Source organism: Vigna umbellata, chromosome 2 (assembly GCF_029865625.1).
Source record: "Vigna umbellata cultivar VRB3 chromosome 2, Vumbellata_1.0, whole genome shotgun sequence".
In the NCBI taxonomy this organism is placed as follows: Eukaryota; Viridiplantae; Streptophyta; class Magnoliopsida; order Fabales; family Fabaceae; genus Vigna; species Vigna umbellata.
In genome coordinates this window covers 44536922-44560484 of record NC_142166.1, presented here as the reverse complement: position 1 = coordinate 44560484, position 23563 = coordinate 44536922, and the positions used below count along the sequence as shown (strand labels likewise).

The 23563-nt window shown below is 30.5% G+C and overlaps 2 protein-coding genes across 2 annotated transcripts; both read right to left on the bottom strand.

Moving 5' to 3' along the window:
* Positions 1-746: 746 nt before the first annotated feature.
* LOC124844601 (uncharacterized) lies at positions 747-4821 on the bottom strand. Its single transcript, XM_047321564.2, has 3 exons — positions 4665-4821; positions 1611-4282; positions 747-1410 (listed from the first exon to the last, which is right to left on the bottom strand). Exons 2-3 carry the CDS (start codon positions 4195-4197, stop codon positions 1070-1072), a joined length of 2928 nt encoding a protein of 975 aa, XP_047177520.2. The 5' UTR covers positions 4198-4282; positions 4665-4821; the 3' UTR covers positions 747-1069.
* A 9314-nt stretch (positions 4822-14135) lies between these two features.
* Positions 14136-14618, bottom strand: LOC124844607 (uncharacterized). Its single transcript, XM_047321574.2, has one exon. It carries the CDS (start codon positions 14616-14618, stop codon positions 14136-14138), a length of 483 nt encoding a protein of 160 aa, XP_047177530.2.
* Between the last annotated feature and the right edge of the window lie 8945 nt (positions 14619-23563).

Genomic DNA, 23563 nt, shown 5'->3' with positions numbered 1-23563 from the left:
ATCCAAAGGTTATAATAAGAATCCGATTTAACATTGAACTAATAAAAGTACAGTTTAGAGGTTTAGTGGTCCAATCATAATTAAATTTAAACTAATAATTAAATACTTTATAAACATAAAAGAAATCTGTCATCATAGTTTTATAGCACTAAAAATTAAATTAAAATATCATTTTATAATTTCTTAAATTAAAGTATTCGTAAAATATCACATTAAATATATCTTACGCTTCGGTTTATGTTTTAACAAAATAAAATAACTCGTATGAGAAATAAGATGTTCAGATCTAGAATAAAGCAAAACTCAAATTCATATTAAGATCTATCAAGACATAATAACAATTGTAAATGAATATAAATGATTAATATATGTTTGTAAGAAAAAAAAAATGGTAAGATACTTTATTCCTTATTTAATCTTTTATTTTTTTAAATTAATTTTTAAAATAATTTTGAAGCTCTTTACCGAATTTAAACTTTTATATGAACCGGTTTTACTGTTATTGAGATTTATAGCTTTCTTGATAAATAATTATATAATTTTTCGCATGAGATTATAAAAGCTTTACAGAAAATTAAAATTCATAAGAAATTCTACAAATTAGTATATAAACAATAAGTTTATTTTAATTTATAAAAACCTATACTCTAAACCTATATTTATCATGCAAACCAGGTGGTAAACAGTTCACGGGTTAACAAAAAGTGGAAGAAAAGTCATCTACAAGAATAAAAGAGAGATCCAGCTGTTGGGAAATATATACAAAGATGTTGCATTGCTTTCATATGATTAATTTATTAATCACATTCAATTTATTTACATTTACTTTTACTTTTACACTCATCAGCACTATGTCAAGCATGCCCTTATAATATCAACCAAACATTTCTTCTTCAACAACTTCTGCTAAACTACAAACCTTCAACAAATTAAGGATTAAAACAAAAAAAAGGCAAAAAGTGAAAACTCAAACAAGAGTAAATAAAATCTATAACCATAGGTCAGAGGAATGCTCATGAGATATATGGAAAATCACAGAGTTGAGTTGTCATGTTTTCAGCGCTGAAACTCAACAAAAACTAGTTCTCTGAAAACTCTCTAGGGCTTTCACTACATCTCTTGCGCATGGCCTTGCAGTGGGATCGGTTGTGGTACAGTGCAGCGCTAGATTCATCATCTCAACCATGTCTTTCTCATCCCTCAATGCATCTCCACCTTTCATCACAGGATCAATCCACGTGTCAACATGACAATCAGAGTAGCAATATCGGGCCCACTCCACAATAGTCTTGTGCATGCCATTTCCTGCTTCTATGTCTATGCCGCTCCTTCCCGTCAATAGTTCAATCAGCATCACTCCCAACCCATATATCTCACTCTTCTCTGTCACATTTTTCCTTTCTCTTGCCTCTGAAAATGTAGAATATTCAAGTATCATCACTCACACAATCCGAAACCAAACATTAACTTATGACATAACATAAGACATTGTGGATTACTATCATGAAACTCTATATATATATATATATATATATATATATATATATATATATATATATATACCTAAATATGAATGTATATATATGTAAAATAGTGATTTAGTATAGTACCTTGGGCAAGGTATGTCGAAGAAGTGATACCCTTGACATCCAAACATGTCATTATGGGAGGGGTGACCTTAAGGCGAGGGACACCTTTGATGTCGACCCTAACTATCTCCCTTGCAACCTCTCCCACCAAAACCATGGATGAAGCGTGAGAATGCAGGAATTTAATCGCTTTTGCAACGCCAACAGCAATCTTGCAACGCTGTTTCCAACTCAAACTGTTCACAATCTCGCTTAGTTTCTTACCCTCTTCGTGTTCGTACACCAAGTACCCTCTCTTCCCACACCTACACGTCCCGACAAGATTGAAGATATTGGGGTGACGAACCTTTCCACCCTTCACTGTTTCTTCCCACATACTCGTCGAAAGAGAATTCAACTCACTGATTTCCATCACCGTGAACTGCATGCCATTCTCCATGCACTTCCCTTCGTAGGAAACCCAGTTCCTTCCTTTGGACACGACTCTTCCCTCTTTAACCGTAGAGAAAACGTTTTCTACCTTCATCAACTTCGCTGCTTTGTCACAAAAGAACTGCACTTCCCAGGTTCCGTCTTGGTTTTCCACTTTTCGCACTTCCGAGAAGCTCTTTCTCTTGTGAACATAAAAGACGAGTAAAGAAGCTCCTGCGAACGCAACCAGCGTTAGTAGAAAACACAGCATGATGAAGAGCCAAGTTGGGTTCTGGTTATTGCTTTTGCACAGTGGCAACCCGCTTGAAGAGTCTTCATCACGGTCACAAAGGTTGTTGCCGGTGACTGCACTGGCGTTGATGGCGAGGAAAGCACCGGTAGAAGGTAAACTTCCACGAAAATGGTTGTGTGAAATGTTGATCTGAACGAGAGACTCCGCGCTCCCCAAATCCTTCGGAATCTCGCCGGAGAATTGGTTTTCTGACAGGTCAAGGAGACCGAGAACCGGCATCTCCGAGAATTTCATTGGAATTTCACCACTGAGCTGGTTGTGACTCAAATCTAAGGCCACAAGCTTCTTGCACGAGCAAATTTCTTCTGGAATGTTACCGAAGAGTTTGTTATAGCTGAGCTTCAATTCCACCAGCTCTGATAAGCTTTTATAATCTAGAGGAATAGAACCTGAGAATTGGTTGTTTGATAAGTCCAAGTCCTCAAGAATTTGTGTCCCGAAAGAGGTAGGGAGTTCTCCTGAGAAGTTATTGTTGGCCAAACTGAGCATTTGAAGCGACGGCATGTTCCATTTTCTGTCATTGATCCTTCCGGAAAGTTGGTTTCCAGAGATATCCAAGAAGTACACCTGAGGCAGTGTGGTTAACTCCGGTGGTAATTTCCCCGAGAACTTGTTGTTTTGCAGTCTCACTCGGCGAAGGCTTCTGCAAGAGGTTAAGCTCTTTGGGATTTCTCCTTCGAAATAGTTGGAGAAGAGGATCAGCTTGAAAAGACTACCTGAGTGGCATATGTTATCTGGAATCTTCCCAGCGAGGTTGTTGGTGGAGAGGTCCAACACAGTGAGGTTGCTATGTTTTCCAAGCTCCTCAGGAATCTCACCTATTAATCCATTTGACCATAGCTGAAGGACCTGGAGCCGAGGCAAAAATGCAACACCCTTTGGAATCTTCCCAGTGAAGTTGTTTGAGAAAAGGTGGAGAATCTCCAGCCTCTGGAGCTGAACCACGCGCTCAGAAATCAAACCCGAAAGAGAGTTATCACTTAGATCGAGTGAAATGAGCTTTTTCAGTTCGAAAATGGATTGGGGAATTGGACCACTCAGTTTGTTTTGATAAAGAAAGAGATATTGAAGCTCGGTGAGGTGTCCGAGAGATTGAGGAATCGGTCCAGTGAGGTTGTTGTAGACAAGGTCGAGATGATTCAAAGAGAGTAACTCTCCAATGCTAATTGGTATCTCACCTGAAAGGTTGTTGTAGCCCAAGTAAATCCACTTCAAGCTCTTCATCTGGCCAATTTCTTGTGGTATCTTATCCACTAACTGGTTTGAAGCCAACGTAAGGTACTGCAAAGTGGTCATGTTGGTGATGGAATTCGGAATCTTTCCTACCAAAACGTTTCCTCCAAGATCAAGATACCTTAGGCTGGAAAGCAATCCAATTTGGTGAGGTATGTTCCCTGAAAACATGTTGTTGGAGAGATCCAGACTTTCAAGGTTCGAGAAAAGCACGGAAAACAATGGTTGAGGCAAAGAACCAGTGAAGTTGTTGTTGCTGAGGTTAAGGTAACGAAGTAGAGACAGAGAATTGAGAGAGTAGTTAAAAGTGATTTCCCCAACAAACTGGTTATTGGAAAGGTCGATGTTTGCGACGTATGGAAGTTGAAAAATAGAGGAGACCTCGCCGGTCATGTTTTTTCCCGAGAGCATCACAGCGTTAACGTGGGAAGAGTTAACGTTGTTGTCGCAGGTGATGCCATGCCACCTGCATAAAGTGGCAGAGGAAGTTTCCCAGTTGGAGAGAAAGTGAAGCGGGTCATCGATGGAAGCTTTGAAGGATAATAAAAGCTGAACCTCTTTTGGATCTCCGTGGGATGAGTGGAAATTGAGCATGAACAAGAAGAGGCATATAAATGTCATGGATTTTGTCTCTGAAGATCCTTTGGCCATGTCTAGCTTCCTGATGAGTTTTATTTTTTGTGAAGCAATTCAGTGTTCTATCTTCTGCCTTGGATTTATCTCCTCGGATCCCAAGCTGTAAAAAGTGGATAACATGATTAACGTAACTTTATAATTAGATTAGTGATCAGTGATCAAAGTTCAATAGCATGTCAATTAGAATAATGATGGGCAGAAAGAAAAAAACATATACTAAAGTATAATGAAATATTCTTTATTCTATGTGTGTATGTTTTGGAAAAAGACAAAGGAATATATGTCTTGTGGTAACAAAAATGAAAAACACTTATGCAGCTTTTGCAGGTGGCTATGAGTGATGAGTTTGACTTCTAGCTACCATTAATTTCATGTGAGTCAGTTCATGTGCTAAGGGACATTATGCATGCGCCAGGATATATATGAAGTTGGAAGAGAATTTGTAAAAGTGGCATAGATAATGAAAAGATATTATTACGTACCTAACTATCATTATTGGAGGAGTACTTAGTTTCTGCTGACGATGATGCTCGGAGTCAAAATGAATTGAGGATAGAGAAGAATTGGATTTGAAGTAAGTAAAGAAAGGGAGAGAGGGATATGGTGAAATATTCTTGGAAATACTATTTGAAGAGAATGGGTTGGACGTGAGAGAGAAGGGTGTGTGCGTGCTTAAATAGATGGAATGCTACAAGAACTGGAAGTGGGCACTGAGTTCATTCCTAACTACGAAACTGCCCCTTGACTTCTTAGAGATTGGCGTTTGAACACAAACGGTTGAAAGGGAAACAGGGACAGATGTTGGAAAAAGGCTCTGATTTTGTCGGATTGTTACCAAAATGCTCTTTTTTGACCGACTCACTGGCAGAGCACTTGAGAAAGTGACAAAGAATTTCTGTAACCGTTGAAAACAAACTCTTCAAACTCTTGCTATTATTATATTTAAATCACTAATGAAAAGGTTAAAAATGTGGAAAGCGCACACAAGAGTTGATAAATGTAATTTGGTGAATAATGATCATGCGTCATATCAGCTTCACGTTCTACTAAACGGTATCTATAATTTGCATAGATGAAAAGCATACGCTTAATTAACGGTTGGTCGATGAGAAAGTACGCTTTTGATTTTGAAGTATATATATTAAAATTTACTGGCCCGTCTGTAGTAATTATAGTTCGAATCGCGAACAAAGATACGACATGCAGGATGGTGCAGAGTGGTTTAATTTACTTTTGGTAAAGTTTTGGCTATCTTGGTACTTCAGCACTTGTTTGTTTTATGTTGTCAGAACATTATATGTTTGGTTTCTATTTGATGTTTCATTCCAGTCTTTCGTCTGTCGGACAAAACAACCATGCAAAGAAGAAGCGGGTATTTGAACAGAATAACTGATTCAATTCTATTTCTAAGACGAGGACAACACGTCCATGCATGCCAGCAATCTTCTTCACTTCTTTTCTTTGAACATTGTGTTGTCGGAAATGGAATCAACAAGAAACAAAATATTAAAATGATGAATATTCAATATGTAAGAGATTATTATGCAATTTAATTAGATTGAAGATCATCCAGGAAAGAGGGTAATTCATGGTTTATTCTTTCGTTGACTGTAACTAACTCACATGGCGATTGCTTACATTTATCATTGAGTGAACAAGGGTTTATATATTCATTGTTCAGATTACGTTCTGCTAACTAAAAATTATAATGGAGTGCACAGACATGGCTGCAGAAGAAATTAAAGAAATGGGGTGTGGGTGTAATTTTGTTATAAGTAGAGGGCATAAGTTGGTGGAGCGCAGGATAGAGCAGCTTTCCATTGGCATGTTAAAAAGCAAGATTCTTGAGGCACTTTTGCTTGGACTTTATTTTGTTATCTTGGATTCTCGTTCTCACAAAGCAGAAAGAGGTGCAGAGAGAAAGAAAAAAGACTTTAAGGGAGAGAAAAAGGGAAAGAAAAATAGGAGATGGAAGTGAGGCAAAGGGGAGTGAGCAGAGCCATGGGAGAGAAAAGCTGAAAGAGAATAGGGAAAATAAAATGGAGGAACAAAGTAGAAGAATGTAAAGAAAAAAAAAAGTTGCGAGTCTTTTACGTTACATAGACTGATGATTAGTACTGAGGCCGTGGGCACATTCACTTTATAATAATAATAATAATAATCTTTCATTCTTATTCAGTTGTCTTCAACCTCTGTATCTATCCCTCTGTGCTTTGAGAAGTAACGGACCCACCATGTCTTTCTCGAAGGAATATACAGTGTGTGGTCTTTGTCATACCCGGCATGCTTTGCCCATCTCCATTTTCTAGGGTTTTACACTCTAAATTTCCATTTCACCAATCTTATTCTCACCCTCCACTCCACTCCACTCCACGCTACCCCATTTTCCTTTCCTTTTTCTTGTCCTTCATTCCCACTATCTTCATTCATTATAATAAAACCATGCACTTTTAACATTCATAATTAATACACAAACACCATTCAACGGTTTTTCACCATTATCATGTATTTCATTTTCAAATTACCAAAATGTTACAATTTTTTTAAGAAAATTGCATATAGATAAGTCCGAAATGATTTCATAGCAAAGATGTGTGTCCATATGTAGTAACTTCACTAAAAATGAACTGAAATTATGTTAAGTTATAACAACTTTTATAAAAAATAATTTCAAAATAAAATTATGTCATATTGACACAATTTTTGTTAATTTTACTCTAAAAGTAAAATCGTCTTATGCCATGACAATATCAATTCTAAATGAAATGAATTGAAGTTATGTCGATTTAAATTTTTTCAATTAAAATTGTCTCAAATTATAAGGATTTCACTTTTAAATAATTTTTTATATTAATTGTCATTATTTAATACAATTTTAGTTCAATGAAATGTTTTTTTCTTGATACGGACATTTCTTTATCATGAAATTGTATCAAATTGACATAATTTTCTATATATGATTTTTTTTTTAAATTTGCGCCATTTCCAAAATAAAATTACTCTAGAATGATGAAAAAACCTAATCTGGACAGTCCTAGCACAGGATATACTCTCATGCATATTGTATGCGAAATTGGAGTGTTTATATATATCTTCATAACATTTTTATCGAACCCCTTACGCAAACTTTATGACATATGAAACATACTAATTAAAATCTAATCGATATTATTTGTGGTTAGAAATGAGAATTGAAATTAAGTAGCAGTGATGAGAGTACGGTTGGTGATATATAGAGAAGTAAACAGAGGTGATTCGTTGTTATTTAAAGCATGGCATGAGGTTGAACTCGTTTTGACATAGCTGTCGGTGATGATAACGATTGTAGCTAAAGTAGAAATATTATGGTGGGAGTGTGGTGCAGTTACCTAGCTAGCTATAGCAATAGTGATGTCGATGATGGTGGTCACTGCTCACTGCTCATCGTTATGGGCAGCAACGACTACTGAACTTTAAATTTCTTGCATGGCATGCACCTTTGATATTTAAATTTAAATTATTAGCTTTGAATTCAGAACAATTTTCCAGTGGATTTTAAGGTTGTGGAGTAATATTATCAATGGTGTAATATTCATGGCACATCACATATTAGCCACTCACTAAGAATGCTATGAAGCTTTATTAAGCTCGGTGTTTAATGATAACTCTGTAAGTAGATTTAGCTCCACAGTGGATAGCTAGTATGAAGGAGTAAAGCAACAACAACAGAAAACACTATTAGCTGTTTCAATAATTGAACCATTCAAACGTAAAAAAAAGAGAAAAATTGATTAGTTTATATACTTATATCATGAAGAAAAGTGGAATTGTGCCCATATGCTGTAAAGATAAGTAGTGCTTTGTTTGTCTTGGGTTAGTGCTTTCATTTGTACTAATCTATGGATTAGTATATATATATATATATATATATATATATATATATATATATATATATATATATATATACATGAATCACTTTTGAGCTATATATGTATGTAATATATGTGTCTTCTCCTTAATAAATTCATTCACATTCTGTAATTATTCAGTATAATGAGGTATGCATGACGCGAAGCCGATCCATTTTCCTTTGATGGGATCTGAGTCTCTTTAAAATTTGTAGGGTTCCATGTTCTTCTTTAGTGGTCCAGTTCAATCACTCAGCTATACTTTAATAATGCTTTGATAGATTAAGCAGCATTATTCGATAGAAAAAGTTTTAATGCACTTTCAAAGAGAATAAATTGAAGTAACCCGTGCAGAAATATATATTTATTTTTTTTTCCTTTTATAAAGGGCACTATAATATATACATATATTAATTAATGTTGAGCTAAAAGGTCCACTACGATGGTGACTAACTCACTAACATGGAGTATTAGAGAGATTAACGAAATTAAACACCACTTGGTGCTAACCCTAGCAATGGTGTCAAAACTCCACAGATTCCACTTAGAAAAAGTGATGAATTATAGTCAATTTCTTTGTTAATCATTCACATGAAACCCATCTAGAAACACTTGCAACTGGGATTTAAGCTGGCAAGGATCCACAAGTGTATCAATCAATGTAAGCAACCATTGGTTCAAATAAAGTTGATGTTGATGGATCTGCACTTAAGCAGTTTATTTTACTGTCAAATAAAACTAATTTTGAATAGTTAAATCTAGGATGTTTTGTACTATGAATTTACATTGGAACTGCTGCTACAATAATTGATTTCAAAAATTAATTAATAAATCAACCACTCATTAATTCTATATTTTTCTACCACACATTCCTTGTATTGGATCATTTCTTTATATGCCCTAACATCATTAATCTGGGCCCTACACCATTTGGATATATTTAAAGATAGAACCAAATTACATTGAATCACTATAAAACTACTTTCGTTAACCAAATAGATTTTATAAAGTAATTTAATTCCGGACTTTGTTGACAACGATCTCATTTTTTAAGATTCAATTTATTTAATATTTACATATGTCTCGATTTTTTAAAGAATAAAATCACTTCGATTTTATAAACCTTTTTATATAAAGTGGTTCAATTGAAAATTTTAAGCAGTTTAATATTTTTAGATTTCACACCCTGTAATAATGTCTAACCTTCTGCATCTTACGCCATATAAATTACTTTAGGTTGTCTCTGTTCTGTGTTCAGGCTAATAAAATGTCTAACCACATGCTTCTTATGAAATACATTTTATTGATTATTTTTCTTTGTACAACCAAATTTGAAATTAAATCTTTCGATGACTTTTTTGTTGTGGTAGGTTAGTTTATTCCGACCCATTGTTTTTCAACCAATGACGAACTATATATTTTATCAAATGTATCTATGTCAATTTGGTTTAATCATCATATCAATCTAGAATTAGAATGACCTTTGTTTTATTTTGTAGGTAAATCAATTGATGTCACTTATATTAGAACAAATGAATAACATAAGTCATGAGATGGATGTTCAGTGGGAAATTTTCATGTAATATGGTCTTAAAATGCCTAAATTATTGGGTGAGATTAAACCATAACAAAATCAAAGTTTATCTTTTGTTGTCTATAAGTAACACATTTTACGTTCAACGATTTCCAAAGATCCAATATTTGATTACTCAAAATTATCAACATAATATTCTTGTAACATTCACAATATCTAGATGCCTACAAACCTCAACATACATTAAACATCCTTCTACTAATACATAAGGAATCTTCTACATTTTCTTTTCGTCAAAGAAATTCTTAAGACATTGGTCAAGCCTAAAGTTGTCTCCTCTAGGCACAAAGCTACTATGGGCTTCACAATTTTACATGTCATATAATTTAAGAACATTTTCAATATAAGATTTATATTTTAGATAATTTAAGAGTATCCAAAGTACAATCTCGATGTATATATACAAAAGGTACATTACCAAGATCTTCTATTTCAAAATTCTTAACTAAAAGTCTCTTGGTTTCATCCATTAAATTGATATTATTATTCATAAGAAAAATATAATTAACATACAAAATTAAAAAACATTTTTATCCCCATAAAACTTATGATATAATCATCAACTGAACCAACCTCAAAACAATTCGGAATAATTACATAGTGAAACTTAAAATACCAAAATATATAAATAAAGGATAATACAATGTAAATGTATGACCATAATTGACTAATTGATTTCACCAGTATAAAGAAAAAAAACTTATCATATTTTTTGCACATCAATTAAAATATATTTGTCAACATATTTAAACATCATTATATCATACCAAAATATGAAAACAAAATAAAATCAATTATCTAATTATTAATATATTTTCACCAAATTGTAATAAGTACACATGTATGATTTTATTTTCACTAGAAACACGCTAAAAAGTATATAGAATATTATAATGAAGATATAAGTTCAAAAAGCGAAAAATCTATCATGTTAACCATCAAAATTAAAAACAAAATAAAAATGTATACTATTTATGGATATAAGTGAGATTGTCCTTTGTATTTTTTATTTATCCATTACAAAGTACAATCATCCATTAATTACCACATTAAAGTCATGCATTAAAGGTATCATAACCTTTTAGATACATAATGTAACACTCCAGCACTTAGAATACCACTAAGATAAGTAAAATTTGTAAACTTTACAATCTTTTATTTCGAAACTATGATACCACTACACTATTTAATATTAATGGAAATTGAAACTCTCATTTATTTTTTTCAACAACTGAAGAGTAAAATTAAAATAAAATGTATAATTAAACCAATACTAAAATCAGTTCCATGTTCATAAAATATTTTATGGTTATACATAACATTATATTACCTTTCCACGTAATAATTTTAGAAACAAAAAATAATTAGTATTTAAATATTAATTTACAAACTAAAAGTTATTGATATTTAAATTTTTTTATTATAAATAAAAAAATATAATTGAACTATGAATTGGTTGTTAAATTGGTTTCTAACATTATTTATTAAGATTTTAATTATGAAATAAATTAGGATCTAAATTAATCATTAATTAGAGATTAATTTAAACACTAAATTTTAAAACCAACACATAAAACAAAATCACCAACCGGCAAAATGTTGTAATTTCCTAAAGTATTAAGAAAAAATAAATCACATCTATATTGATAAAATCATGTCGTAGTTTCATTATACCTACACCCTAAACAATTTATGGTATTTGCAAAAATCCCCAAAAGCTTAAGTCATATTTATATATTTTATATCAATACATCTTAAAAATTAGTGAGAATTAAACTCAATACTTTCCATATATTATCCAAATACTCTATCCAAATGAATTATATAACTTATTTAATTATTATACTCATTCCAAAAATTATAATTTAACTAAAGTCAACACTTTCATTATTTAACTTAACACTGTCATTATTCTACTAAATTAAAAGTTTGTAGGATCTTACACATAATTACTAAGACACTTAACACCATCATTTTTAATTTAACACTATTAATATCTTTAATATATAATTATTCATATATTAGATCAATAGCGAAGGATGTAACTTTTAACCTTTCAGATTAATTTTGTTAATAAACGTAAAATATCATAGTGAAATTTTTATACATCAAAGATTGGAACTAACATTGAAGAGTTTATATATTTTAAAAAAAAAAGACTGTATCCCTAAATATTTACAAACAATTCCAGAAATAGATTTATGAACAAAACACCTTTATATTTATTTCACTATACATAATACATTTTGAATGTAAAATTGCATCAGAGTCTGTTTTCTTTTTCTTCTGTTACATGGGCCAATGCTAAAAACTCGGTTACTACTTTTTATGTTCATTTCATACCATACACGTCTTAGTCTAATTATCTTTTCTTTTTATTTCTTTTATAAAAACTTTCACTTGAATTGTTTTAATTCAGCATCATCAAAGTCATCCTGATTGTGCGAAGGGATTTTTGGGTTTTTTTTATATCAGGAAACATGTATCGTATATGTGAATTTAGACGTCTTTTCGCATTATATAGATTATTCGTAACTATATTTATGTCTTTTTCTTTTATATATATATATATATATATATAGATAGATAGATAGATAGATAGATAATTTGTGTGACTCTAATCATATTTAACTCTAGCAATTCCTGCTTTGAACTCTCTTTCTTGAACATTCATGTGTATCCAATTAGAAAAATTAGAGCTTAATATTCCACATGAATTTAGCTAAGAAGAAACTTCCTCCCTCACAATTCCTCATATGTTTAATCACCTGCTTCGAGAATGTCAAAAAAGAATAAAATATTAAAAATAATTCAATAATTCATTTAATCACTTACCTAAAAGAAAAGTATTAAAATAATAAATATTTATGAATAATATGATAATAATCTAAAAGGGATAGTAATCAATTTGTAAAATAAAATTTGCAATTATTGATATATTAATGTAAGATTGTTTTTAGAATGTTGTAGGAAATCATTATTGGCTTAGGCTTGTGATTATGCAAAGAACATCAACCTGATAGCCAACTTCGATAAACCTATTCCGAATATTAAAGTCTAGAAAAATGAAATCAACTCACAAGTATTATAAATATTATTTTAATCTTCATTATGTAGGAAATCAGGAGTTTACCTGGTAGATGACACTGCTTAAACGTACAGGAAAAGAGCAGATCTGGAAAAATAAAATAAAAAATTAAATATCTTGCTGCGTATATGTATATATATCATACATGTTCCATCTTAACTTTACTATTTATATAAATATATATAAAGAAGGAGGAAATCCGAAAGAAAATGCGTATAGGATCACAACACAACACAAGACATGCATGCTAATTTGGTCTCGAATTTGGTACAGTTGGTAGATATAACCATCAAATTGAATCCGTTCAATAAAAATTAGACAACTCATTCACAGTTGGATTTTTTATATATATAAACGTGGTGTAGAAATGAAATACTTATAATCCACTTTATTAATTGTTAAATTTGTATTAAAATGTATTATATTTATTCTTATCAGGAAGATGTCTTCTCAAGGTGGAAACTGAAGTTTTTTAGAATATGAGCTTGAATTTTTAAGTTATAGACATCAAGTTGGTGATGAACATTAAGAAGTTTACCTAGTAGTGTATATGAATATTAAGTAAATACTCTTAAAGCATCATTATATATTATAAGCTTTTTCATTCCTAAGCCAAAACTCAGTAATCAAATAGTATAATCACTCATATAAGTAGTTGAATAATACTGTATATATACATATATCTTTCATACTAATATTTCGTTGTTAGTTATGAATAAAAAATCATTGATAGCTATTACTTATATATTCAAGATTTTGAACATATCTTAATTACCTATATTTAGCTATAATTACATTTCTAAATATCTTGAACTTGGTTTATCTTGAAAATGTGTACTATGAGATAAATTGTGTAAAGAATGGAAAGCCAATGTGACACCAAGTCTTGTTCAGCTGATAATTTAATGAGTGCATACTACACCAAATCTAGACCCTGAAACCATGACCTGCACTAACTTCCTTCTCAACGATAAATTTCTCTTTTTGAAACTTACTTATTGTTTTTTCTGCATTAACTTCAACTATACAGTGCCATGAAACTGGTAAACTACCAATGAAATTAAAATAATCTCCAAATAAGTGAAAACTTTAAAGAATTAATTTCCTAGTGGACTCGGATAAATCCAAAGTATAAGAGAAAGAGAGAGAGACAGAGAATCTTTATGTTTTTATTAAAAATAACAGAAAACAGTAAGAGATTAATAATGTCTCTAACTCAACCTAAATAAAACCCACTATTTCATATTGTATGAGAAATTTATGATTTGAATGAATTTTGACATGAGACATATTAAAGTGTTAAAATTGATTAGAAAAAGAATTATTAAGTGTGTAGGTGTGATGTAAAAATTAGCAGAAGCATGATCGAAGAAACTGTATGATTTCAGGGATAACTAGTGGTGCGAGTAAGCTTGGATTTCCTATTCTGAAAACTTCTTTTGGCTATTTCCCTCATAGAATGAGTTAACGAGAGTTGAGGGTTAAGTCTGGTAGCGTTATATTCCTGACAGAAATCCCTGTGCGAGTTCAAAGCATCTTGCATGGCTACTGTAGTGGGACATGGCCCTACTCTTTCTTTAACAGCTTCAGAACAAAGCCCACAAACCCACTTTCCACAGTAACACTCTTCAACCTCTGTGATATAAACCGAAGTGCAATCCTCTTTCAACCCACAACACTGACATTCAGCTTGTTCCACCTCTTCGATCGCACCAAGTTGCTGCCTCTCCAACTTCAACTCGCTATAGTATTTCTCAATTTCACTCGACACGTCCGACACAGCCTTTCGAAGCTTTTGCTCATTCTGCTCCTGTGTGGAAAACACACGTAAGTAAATGTCCGGTTTAACGTTTGAAAGTTCAGACATGAAAGATAGAAAGAAGGAGAAAAAGTAATTATAAAGACAAGACCATGTAGGAAATTAACTAGCCTTCTCTTAATCTGCCTCGGTTGATGCCTTCATAGCAAAGGGTGCATGTGGTTATTTATACCTAAGATATGTGGGTGAGAGTAAGATTAAAAAAAAAAAGTTAAGTTAGATAAGATTTCCAAGTAACGATGCATTTGATTGAGAATTGACAACTCGAATGCCTTTACAGACCAACTGTATTTGTACATGTAAAGTCCGCTATCAATACTTATTAATTGGTCCACTAGCTCTGCAACAAGCTTAAGTTTTAGCAAAGATGTAATAAAGAAATGTTACATCTACATGTTGAGCAATAAATCTAATACTTACAGATAGCTAGCTAGGTACCTATTCCCTGTTTGCCAAGACATTTGGAACTAGCTCTCATCTTATATGTCTCTCTGGCTTTAACTCGTGAAGCTTCAGAAATTTTTCATGCACACATTGCAAGTTGTTGGTACCATACCATACCCAACTTTACACATACGTGAACACCTCTCTATCGCTCAAATTTAAATAAAGAACCATTCCAATTAAGGACATTGAAAAACCGCTCTATCAGTTCCATATGTTGTCATAAAAACAAAACAGCCGCACACAGCATTACAGCACCAGACTTTTGTAGTTTAACAAATGCCCATACCAGAGGCTTCTGAGTAAGATATTCATATTACGTTTGTCATGTTATGCCTGTAAATCTACTAATAGATTTACCACAAATTTCTTATATAATAATTTTAATCAGTATTTGGTCGTAGAACTTAATTCTAAGTGAGAAAGTCACACTACTGAGATTGAAATTTATGATACAACTTTTAAAAAGATAAAATTATGAAAAAATTTCACACTTTAAAGTGAGCAATATCTCAAGTATTTGAACATTGGAGCATAATATATAACAAAATAAGGGGTTTTATAACTACCAGAATGCAAATGGATTTTCAATATATGGCTGGTAAAACTTAGAATGTGACTCAGGTGATAAAATTATAACTAATATAAACTAACATTAGTTATGAACATAATCAATGTAGAAATTATCACATGTTTTATTTTGGTTCTGATAAAAAGAAATGTAAAATCATATCAATTTTTAAATTATTTCAAAGTACTTTACGTTAAATTTGATTTTTTTTTTATCAACAATAATAAATATAATTAAAAAAGTTCTCTCAATCCATTAAGTTTAACATTTATGATTCTCCCAAAAAAAAAATAGCAAGACAAAATATGGGGATCCTTTTCTGTATGCATATGGACCACTGGATCAATTATGTGGTCTTCAAACGCACAATTTCATTTCTTTACATAGTTTTTGTTATGTGGTCTTCAAAGTAGGTTGATTGGATTGTTAACGTGTAACAAAGTTCTCAATCATATAGAGAGGAAAGTTTACTTGAATTCTCTGATGTCCAAATCAATAAAAATTTTTGAACAAGTATATGTGAATAAAAACAATTATCAGATGAGATATAATTCCTCTTATAACATGTATTTTGCCCTTTAGCCATCTTAGGCATACCAATAACAAGTTAGAATGTTATTATTATATATTAATAGATTCTATTTATATCATAAACAATATTATAAATTTCATAATTATTATTTTTCCTTTATTTTAGAAAGATTAATATATCATAATTCTCGCACTTAGATCTTATATTTATTTTTTAGATCTTTGTCCATAATAATAATATTGTAAATATAGATAAGTAGATACAATTTTCATATTCAACTACATATCATGACACATGGAATTGTCTGTTATGGTACCTTTAAACGTGACATACTAATATATTACTAAAGTGTATTGTGTTGTATGGATCATATGTTAAACTTGATTAAACATTACAATATTAAAAGATTAAAATAAAATATATAATATCTCCAAATTGTTTAATATAAAATTCATACTCAATTAGAAAATTATGTCACTTTCAATTACTAAAGGTTATAGATTTTCAAAAGAAAATTCTTCAAAGTCTACTTTTGAAATTTGCTTGCATATAATAAAATAAGGTAAGACAATTTAGAATAGAAATCAATTATAACGAATACACCATTCTGATTAAACAAATAAAATTATTAAAACCAATTATTCAAATAACACAATAGTACACAATGTAATTATATTTTAAGGTAGATTATTAACACTATATAGCTATTTTTTTAATTAAGTAGTTACAGTGAAGGCATTGATGATGAAAATATTAATATTAGAATGTGATTTATTTTAAATCATGTCATTATATTTAGACTAGCATATTAAGATTGTTTGAGAGATTACAATTTTATTGGGACTTTAAGATCTGAGAATTATTTATTTGGCTACGTTTTAAGTGATATTTGTTCGTATTTATGTTAGTGCAGTGCTTATAATTTTGGAGTGTAAATTTTTTTGAGTTTTTGTTTTTAAATAGTAATTTTTATAATTTAATTTAGAAGTACATGAAATACATTTGAAAAAATATATAAATGTTAATAGAGAATCACAAGTTAAAAATTATACATGAAAAACCAGAAAGTAAAAGAGGTTGTAATTGTAAGACCCATAAAAAAAAAATCTATATATATATATATATATATATATATATTTATAGTAGTAAATTTTAGTATTTTATTAGTAATAATAATTTTAATGGATAGAAAAATGTAAATTTTGGATATAAAATTATAGTAATTTTAGAAGGAGAGGTTCAAATTTTTGGTAACTTAATTAGTAAATTTTTTTAAATTGAATAGTAAAAAGTAAATAGTAAATAGTAAAAAGTAAATAGTAAATAGTAAAAAGTGAATAGTAAAAATAAATTTTCAGCATTTGGATTTCTTAGCATGGAAGAAAGTAGTAGGTAGAAATTAGGATCAGATTTGGTGAGAAAATGATTGAAATATTATTTTTAAATAATATTAAAATAATAAATAATATTAAAATATTAATGAATAGTAAATTTTTTTTTACTATAAATAACCATGGGAGGGAAGATTATTCTGCACCAAGAGAAGAGAAATCAAGTGAGAGAAAGTTAGAGAGAAATTTTTAGTTGCAAGAAGGGTAGAGGTTCTGAAAGGTTTCGGAGAAATAAATTCAGAGCAAGAGACGTCTGGAATAGAGGTAGGGGAGCTAACTTTTCTATGCTTTTATATTATGATTTAGTATTTCTATGCTTTTATATTATGACTTAGTATTGTTTTATTACTATTCATATCTTGAAATTATGTATGAATACTGTTAATGCTTACTGTATGTTTATCTATATTGAAATTCGGTGTTAATATTATATGCTGTTGTTTTGAATCTGTAAATAAGAAATTTGTTAAAAACTAGTTGAGGAACACTTTGGCTAAGGAAAGATTTGGTACTTAAGTTGTCCATTGTGACGCACCTCTCTTTCCTGGAAGTCTACTCGACAAGTTTTTAACTTAAATCTTATTGAACAGATTTTGTACTATTAAAATATTGTGCAATATATCTTGTTGGAATGGAAATGTCTGATGAATTCATTTTTGTGGTAGATATGGAATTATGAATTATAATTGTGATAATTGCATTTTATTATACTGCATTTGAAATTATGCATCTGAACATGTTATGGGTAGTATGGGGAGATTTTGTAAGGGTATAATGTGAGTTGAGGAATATTAGTATGGTATGAGTCTTGTGGAGAGATTAAATAAATGTTATGGTATTTGTGTATATGTTGATGTTGAGGGTCCCGTAGTTGGAGGTTATCCTGATACTCTAATAATCATCTAGTCTCCAGTAGAGAGGGATGAATTATGTGGTGAGAGGAGCAGGAGGTCCTGGTCTATGTGCCGGTTTTGGACATAGTGAGGGGATTAACCTTGTAAATGGTATGAAGTATTTTGAAAGTATATTAAAAAAAAAAGAAGAAGTAGAAGTCATTACAAGTGCATAACTTCCCGTGACCGCTCATCAACGTATCATCCGGATGAGTGTCTATTGGGTATTGTGGTGTCTATTGGGTATTGTGAGACGAGTGTCTAATAGGAATTGTGGTATGAGAGTGTCGAACATAATTATTATATGATGTTTATATCAAGGTAATTATATATGTTTTATAAATGATTTGTTGCATGTTAGCTCACCCTACTTGTTTGTGTTTGTATGATGTGATTGTTGTATGATGGTATGAGTATGTATGACATAATTATTATATGAGGTTTGCATGCATGTTTCATAAATGATTGGTTGCATGTTAGCTCACCCTACTTGTTTGTGTTTGGGTATGTGCGATGATCGTATAATTCGTTATACGGGAGCAGATGAAGGAATGTTGCCTCACTCAGTGCCAAGGAAGGGAGAAGTAGAAGAACTATAATTAGAACATTTTTACATGTATAGACTTATATCAACTAGGAAATTTTAAAGGGTGAGATTACGGGATGTTACCGTAAATGTAATGTTACAATATATAAATTATGAATTATCCAATGTGAGAATTTGGGATGTTACATTAATGGTATCAGAGCAGTTCGTCCTTAGGATGACCTCTGTGTTGTGGGTCTTCCGTGTCTTCTCTGTGAAGAATTGAGTCTAAATGGTATAATTTACCATTTCCTCTAAATCTAGATAGTAGAGTATTGTGTCTAACTACCATGACTTTTACCATAGATGATTTTCCTTTCTTAATTATGAGGGTTTGAGGAAATATATTAGAATTAGTTAAAGCCTTGATAGGGAGATATAATACTAGAGTTTAAGTTTCAAAGGATGAGTGAAGATGTTGGTGTTTAGAAGTAAATTTTTAGAAGTTTCTAGAACAAAATTAATAGATGAGATATCTTACGTTTCACAAAAAGGAGTTGAGTTCAAAGGCTAGATTAAGAGAAGCTTTGGATAAGCATGAATGTGGCAAGGTTTGAGAAATCAGTTTGGTTTAGTATATCAGCAACGTTAGAAGTCAGAAGAGAAGGAAGTATTGATGAGAAACAGAGTGGCATTGTGTGAGATTGGTAACATGGATTGATGTATCAGTGATGATTGGAATCTGAAGAAAGAAAATAGATGAAGATTTGAAGATAAAGCTTAAAATAAAAAGGGATAGGAATACTGAAGTAGATTAAGAATAAATCAAATATTAGACGAAGAAGAGTAAATAAGAAGTTGTATAAGGCATAAAGAGGATTGAGAGAAAGTTTAATAGGAGGAGAAATTTATAAGTTAAGAGAACACGAGGTCTTTAGAGAAGAATGAAGTATTGGAAGGATTCTAAGCTAAATGGATGATTAAAAGGAGATGGTTAGATTTTTTTCAGTAAATACATTAGAGATAAGATTTGAGAATATGTGATTTTGGTATGAGGAGTAGTGGAGAAAATCCAGGTACGAAAATTTTGGCTTTCGGCTTATGCAAAATATTTGGTATTTTTATGATAGGATTAAAATGTCATGATTTATGGTTGTAAATTTTATTGATTTTGGAATGTTAAAGTTAGTAGAGGTAGTGTAGGTGGAATTGATATTATTATGAATATGGCAAGATAAGGAAGAAGAAGAGTTTGGAAATAGATAAAAAGGAGGGTTGCAACACTAATGTGATTAGGGAATTAGGAATAATTAAGAAGTTGTAGGTTGTAATTGGAGCAATTTCATCAGGCATAGTTATATGGTAGTATTCAAACCTCAATGGTGATGTCGCACCTTGATCTCTATTCAGTGATGTGTATGAGTGAACTTGTTGATAATTACTTTTAATTCGCATAAGATAAAAAAAAAATTTAGATTTAGTTAACACTAAATATCCTTGGGATATGGTTTTGATCTCGGGAAACACATTATAATTGAGGTAGGTTTAATGATGGTTGTGATAGGGCTAAAGTAAGAGTGTTTGGAAGGTTTATGATTTTAATTTTTGTGAGTACATTTCAATTTGAGATGCTAGAAATTTTATGCACAAAATAAGTAGAGAAATGATTCAGGTTATGAGTGTGAGACTTTTCTAGTTGAATGCGTTCAGATGAGTATTAAATTAAAAATTTTTATTTTTGAATTTTCGAGGACGAAAATTTTTGTTGTTGGGGAGAATGTAAGACCCATAAAAAAAAAATCTATATATATATATATATATATATATATTTATAGTAGTAAATTTTAGTATTTTATTAGTAATAATAATTTTAATGGATAGAAAAATGTAAATTTTGGATATAAAATTATAGTAATTTTAGAAGGAGAGGTTCAAATTTTTGGTAACTTAATTAGTAAATTTTTTTAAATTGAATAGTAAAAAGTAAATAGTAAATAGTAAAAAGTAAATAGTAAATAGTAAAAAGTGAATAGTAAAAATAAATTTTCAGCATTTGGATTTCTTAGCATGGAAGAAAGTAGTAGGTAGAAATTAGGATCAGATTTGGTGAGAAAATGATTGAAATATTATTTTTAAATAATATTAAAATAATAAATAATATTAAAATATTAATGAATAGTAAATTTTTTTTACTATAAATAACCATGGGAGGGAAGATTATTCTGCACCAAGAGAAGAGAAATCAAGTGAGAGAAAGTTAGAGAGAAATTTTTAGTTGCAAGAAGGGTAGAGGTTCTGAAAGGTTTCGGAGAAATAAATTCAGAGCAAGAGACGTCTGGAATAGAGGTAGGGGAGCTAACTTTTCTATGCTTTTATATTATGATTTAGTATTTCTATGCTTTTATATTATGACTTAGTATTGTTTTATTACTATTCATATCTTGAAATTATGTATGAATACTGTTAATGCTTACTGTATGTTTATCTATATTGAAATTCGGTGTTAATATTATATGCTGTTGTTTTGAATCTGTAAATAAGAAATTTGTTAAAAACTAGTTGAGGAACACTTTGGCTAAGGAAAGATTTGGTACTTAAGTTGTCCATTGTGACGCACCTCTCTTTCCTGGAAGTCTACTCGACAAGTTTTTAACTTAAATCTTATTGAACAGATTTTGTACTATTAAAATATTGTGCAATATATCTTGTTGGAATGGAAATGTCTGATGAATTCATTTTTGTGGTAGATATGGAATTATGAATTATAATTGTGATAATTGCATTTTATTATACTGCATTTGAAATTATGCATCTGAACATGTTATGGGTAGTATGGGGAGATTTTGTAAGGGTATAATGTGAGTTGAGGAATATTAGTATGGTATGAGTCTTGTGGAGAGATTAAATAAATGTTATGGTATTTGTGTATATGTTGATGTTGAGGGTCCCGTAGTTGGAGGTTATCCTGATACTCTAATAATCATCTAGTCTCCAGTAGAGAGGGATGAATTATGTGGTGAGAGGAGCAGGAGGTCCTGGTCTATGTGCCGGTTTTGGACATAGTGAGGGGATTAACCTTGTAAATGGTATGAAGTATTTTGAAAGTATATTAAAAAAAAAGAAGAAGTAGAAGTCATTACAAGTGCATAACTTCCCGTGACCGCTCATCAACGTATCATCCGGATGAGTGTCTATTGGGTATTGTGGTGTCTATTGGGTATTGTGAGACGAGTGTCTAATAGGAATTGTGGTATGAGAGTGTCGAACATAATTATTATATGATGTTTATATCAAGGTAATTATATATGTTTTATAAATGATTTGTTGCATGTTAGCTCACCCTACTTGTTTGTGTTTGTATGATGTGATTGTTGTATGATGGTATGAGTATGTATGACATAATTATTATATGAGGTTTGCATGCATGTTTCATAAATGATTGGTTGCATGTTAGCTCACCCTACTTGTTTGTGTTTGGGTATGTGCGATGATCGTATAATTCGTTATACGGGAGCAGATGAAGGAATGTTGCCTCACTCAGTGCCAAGGAAGGGAGAAGTAGAAGAACTATAATTAGAACATTTTTACATGTATAGACTTATATCAACTAGGAAATTTTAAAGGGTGAGATTACGGGATGTTACCGTAAATGTAATGTTACAATATATAAATTATGAATTATCCAATGTGAGAATTTGGGATGTTACAGTAATGGACATAATTTTATAATTTTTTACTAGTTGATAGTTATTACTAGGAAGGCAAACCAACTGGGATGAATTTCATTATTCCATAGGTATTTATAAGATAAAGATTCATCTTTATATCTATCTCTTAAAAAAAATATTCAAATTTAAAAATATTTTAAATATTTATTTATTTATTTCTTTTTTTATATACCGATATATATTATATTAAACGAAATTATAAAAAAGAATATTAAATTAATAATAATTTAAATTTAAACATAATTTTTTATTTTTTTAACTTTAATTTATATTAGATTGTGTAAATAAAACTTATGAAAATAACATCAAATTATTAAAGTATAGTAAATGAAATCTTATTGTGATAGTAAAATTACGCTAATGAGATAGAATTAAAAAAATAAAAATTATTATATAAACACTAGTAGAATACCAACTCATATTAAAAATTAATCCAAACACTAGTAGAAATTCTTTAAACTTTTGCTAATATATATATCTTTCAACTATCCACACCAATCTATTACGATCAGAGACATAAAATTTGTCAAAGCTTGGATCAACCCCCTTATATGATCGTTGTTTTCTTTTCAAGTAATATATATGCTTCAAATATAAAATCAGGAAATATATAAAAAAATCTTTATAAGTTTAATACAAAATGCCTTGTGGCCTAAGACATGTGAACTGAAATTGGAACAATACTTAGTTCTTTTGTTAAACAAAAAACTATCATAAAATTCCGTCATAGGGACATCGTATTAATCATAAAACAAAGTAATTTCACCTAATAATATTTTACTGGTTTCTTTATATTTCTGAATCAGATCACATATACATATATATAAATAAATAAATATATATATATATATATATATATAAGAAAAAAAATCTACAAAACTAAAATGATCTTATATATAAAAATAAAA

What these genes read in the sequence shown, in the direction of transcription:
- LOC124844601 (XM_047321564.2), bottom strand. Translation starts at nt 4,197, where the DNA reads ATGGCCAAAGGATCTTCAGAGACAAAATCCATGACATTTATATGCCTC. An exon ending in TTCGACATACCTTGCCCAAG is followed by an intron (nt 1,411 to 1,610) that starts GTACTATACTAA and finishes CTACATTTTCAG; the next exon opens with AGGCAAGAGAAAGGAAAAAT.
- LOC124844607 (XM_047321574.2), bottom strand. Translation starts at nt 14,618, where the DNA reads ATGTCTGAACTTTCAAACGTTAAACCGGACATTTACTTACGTGTGTTT.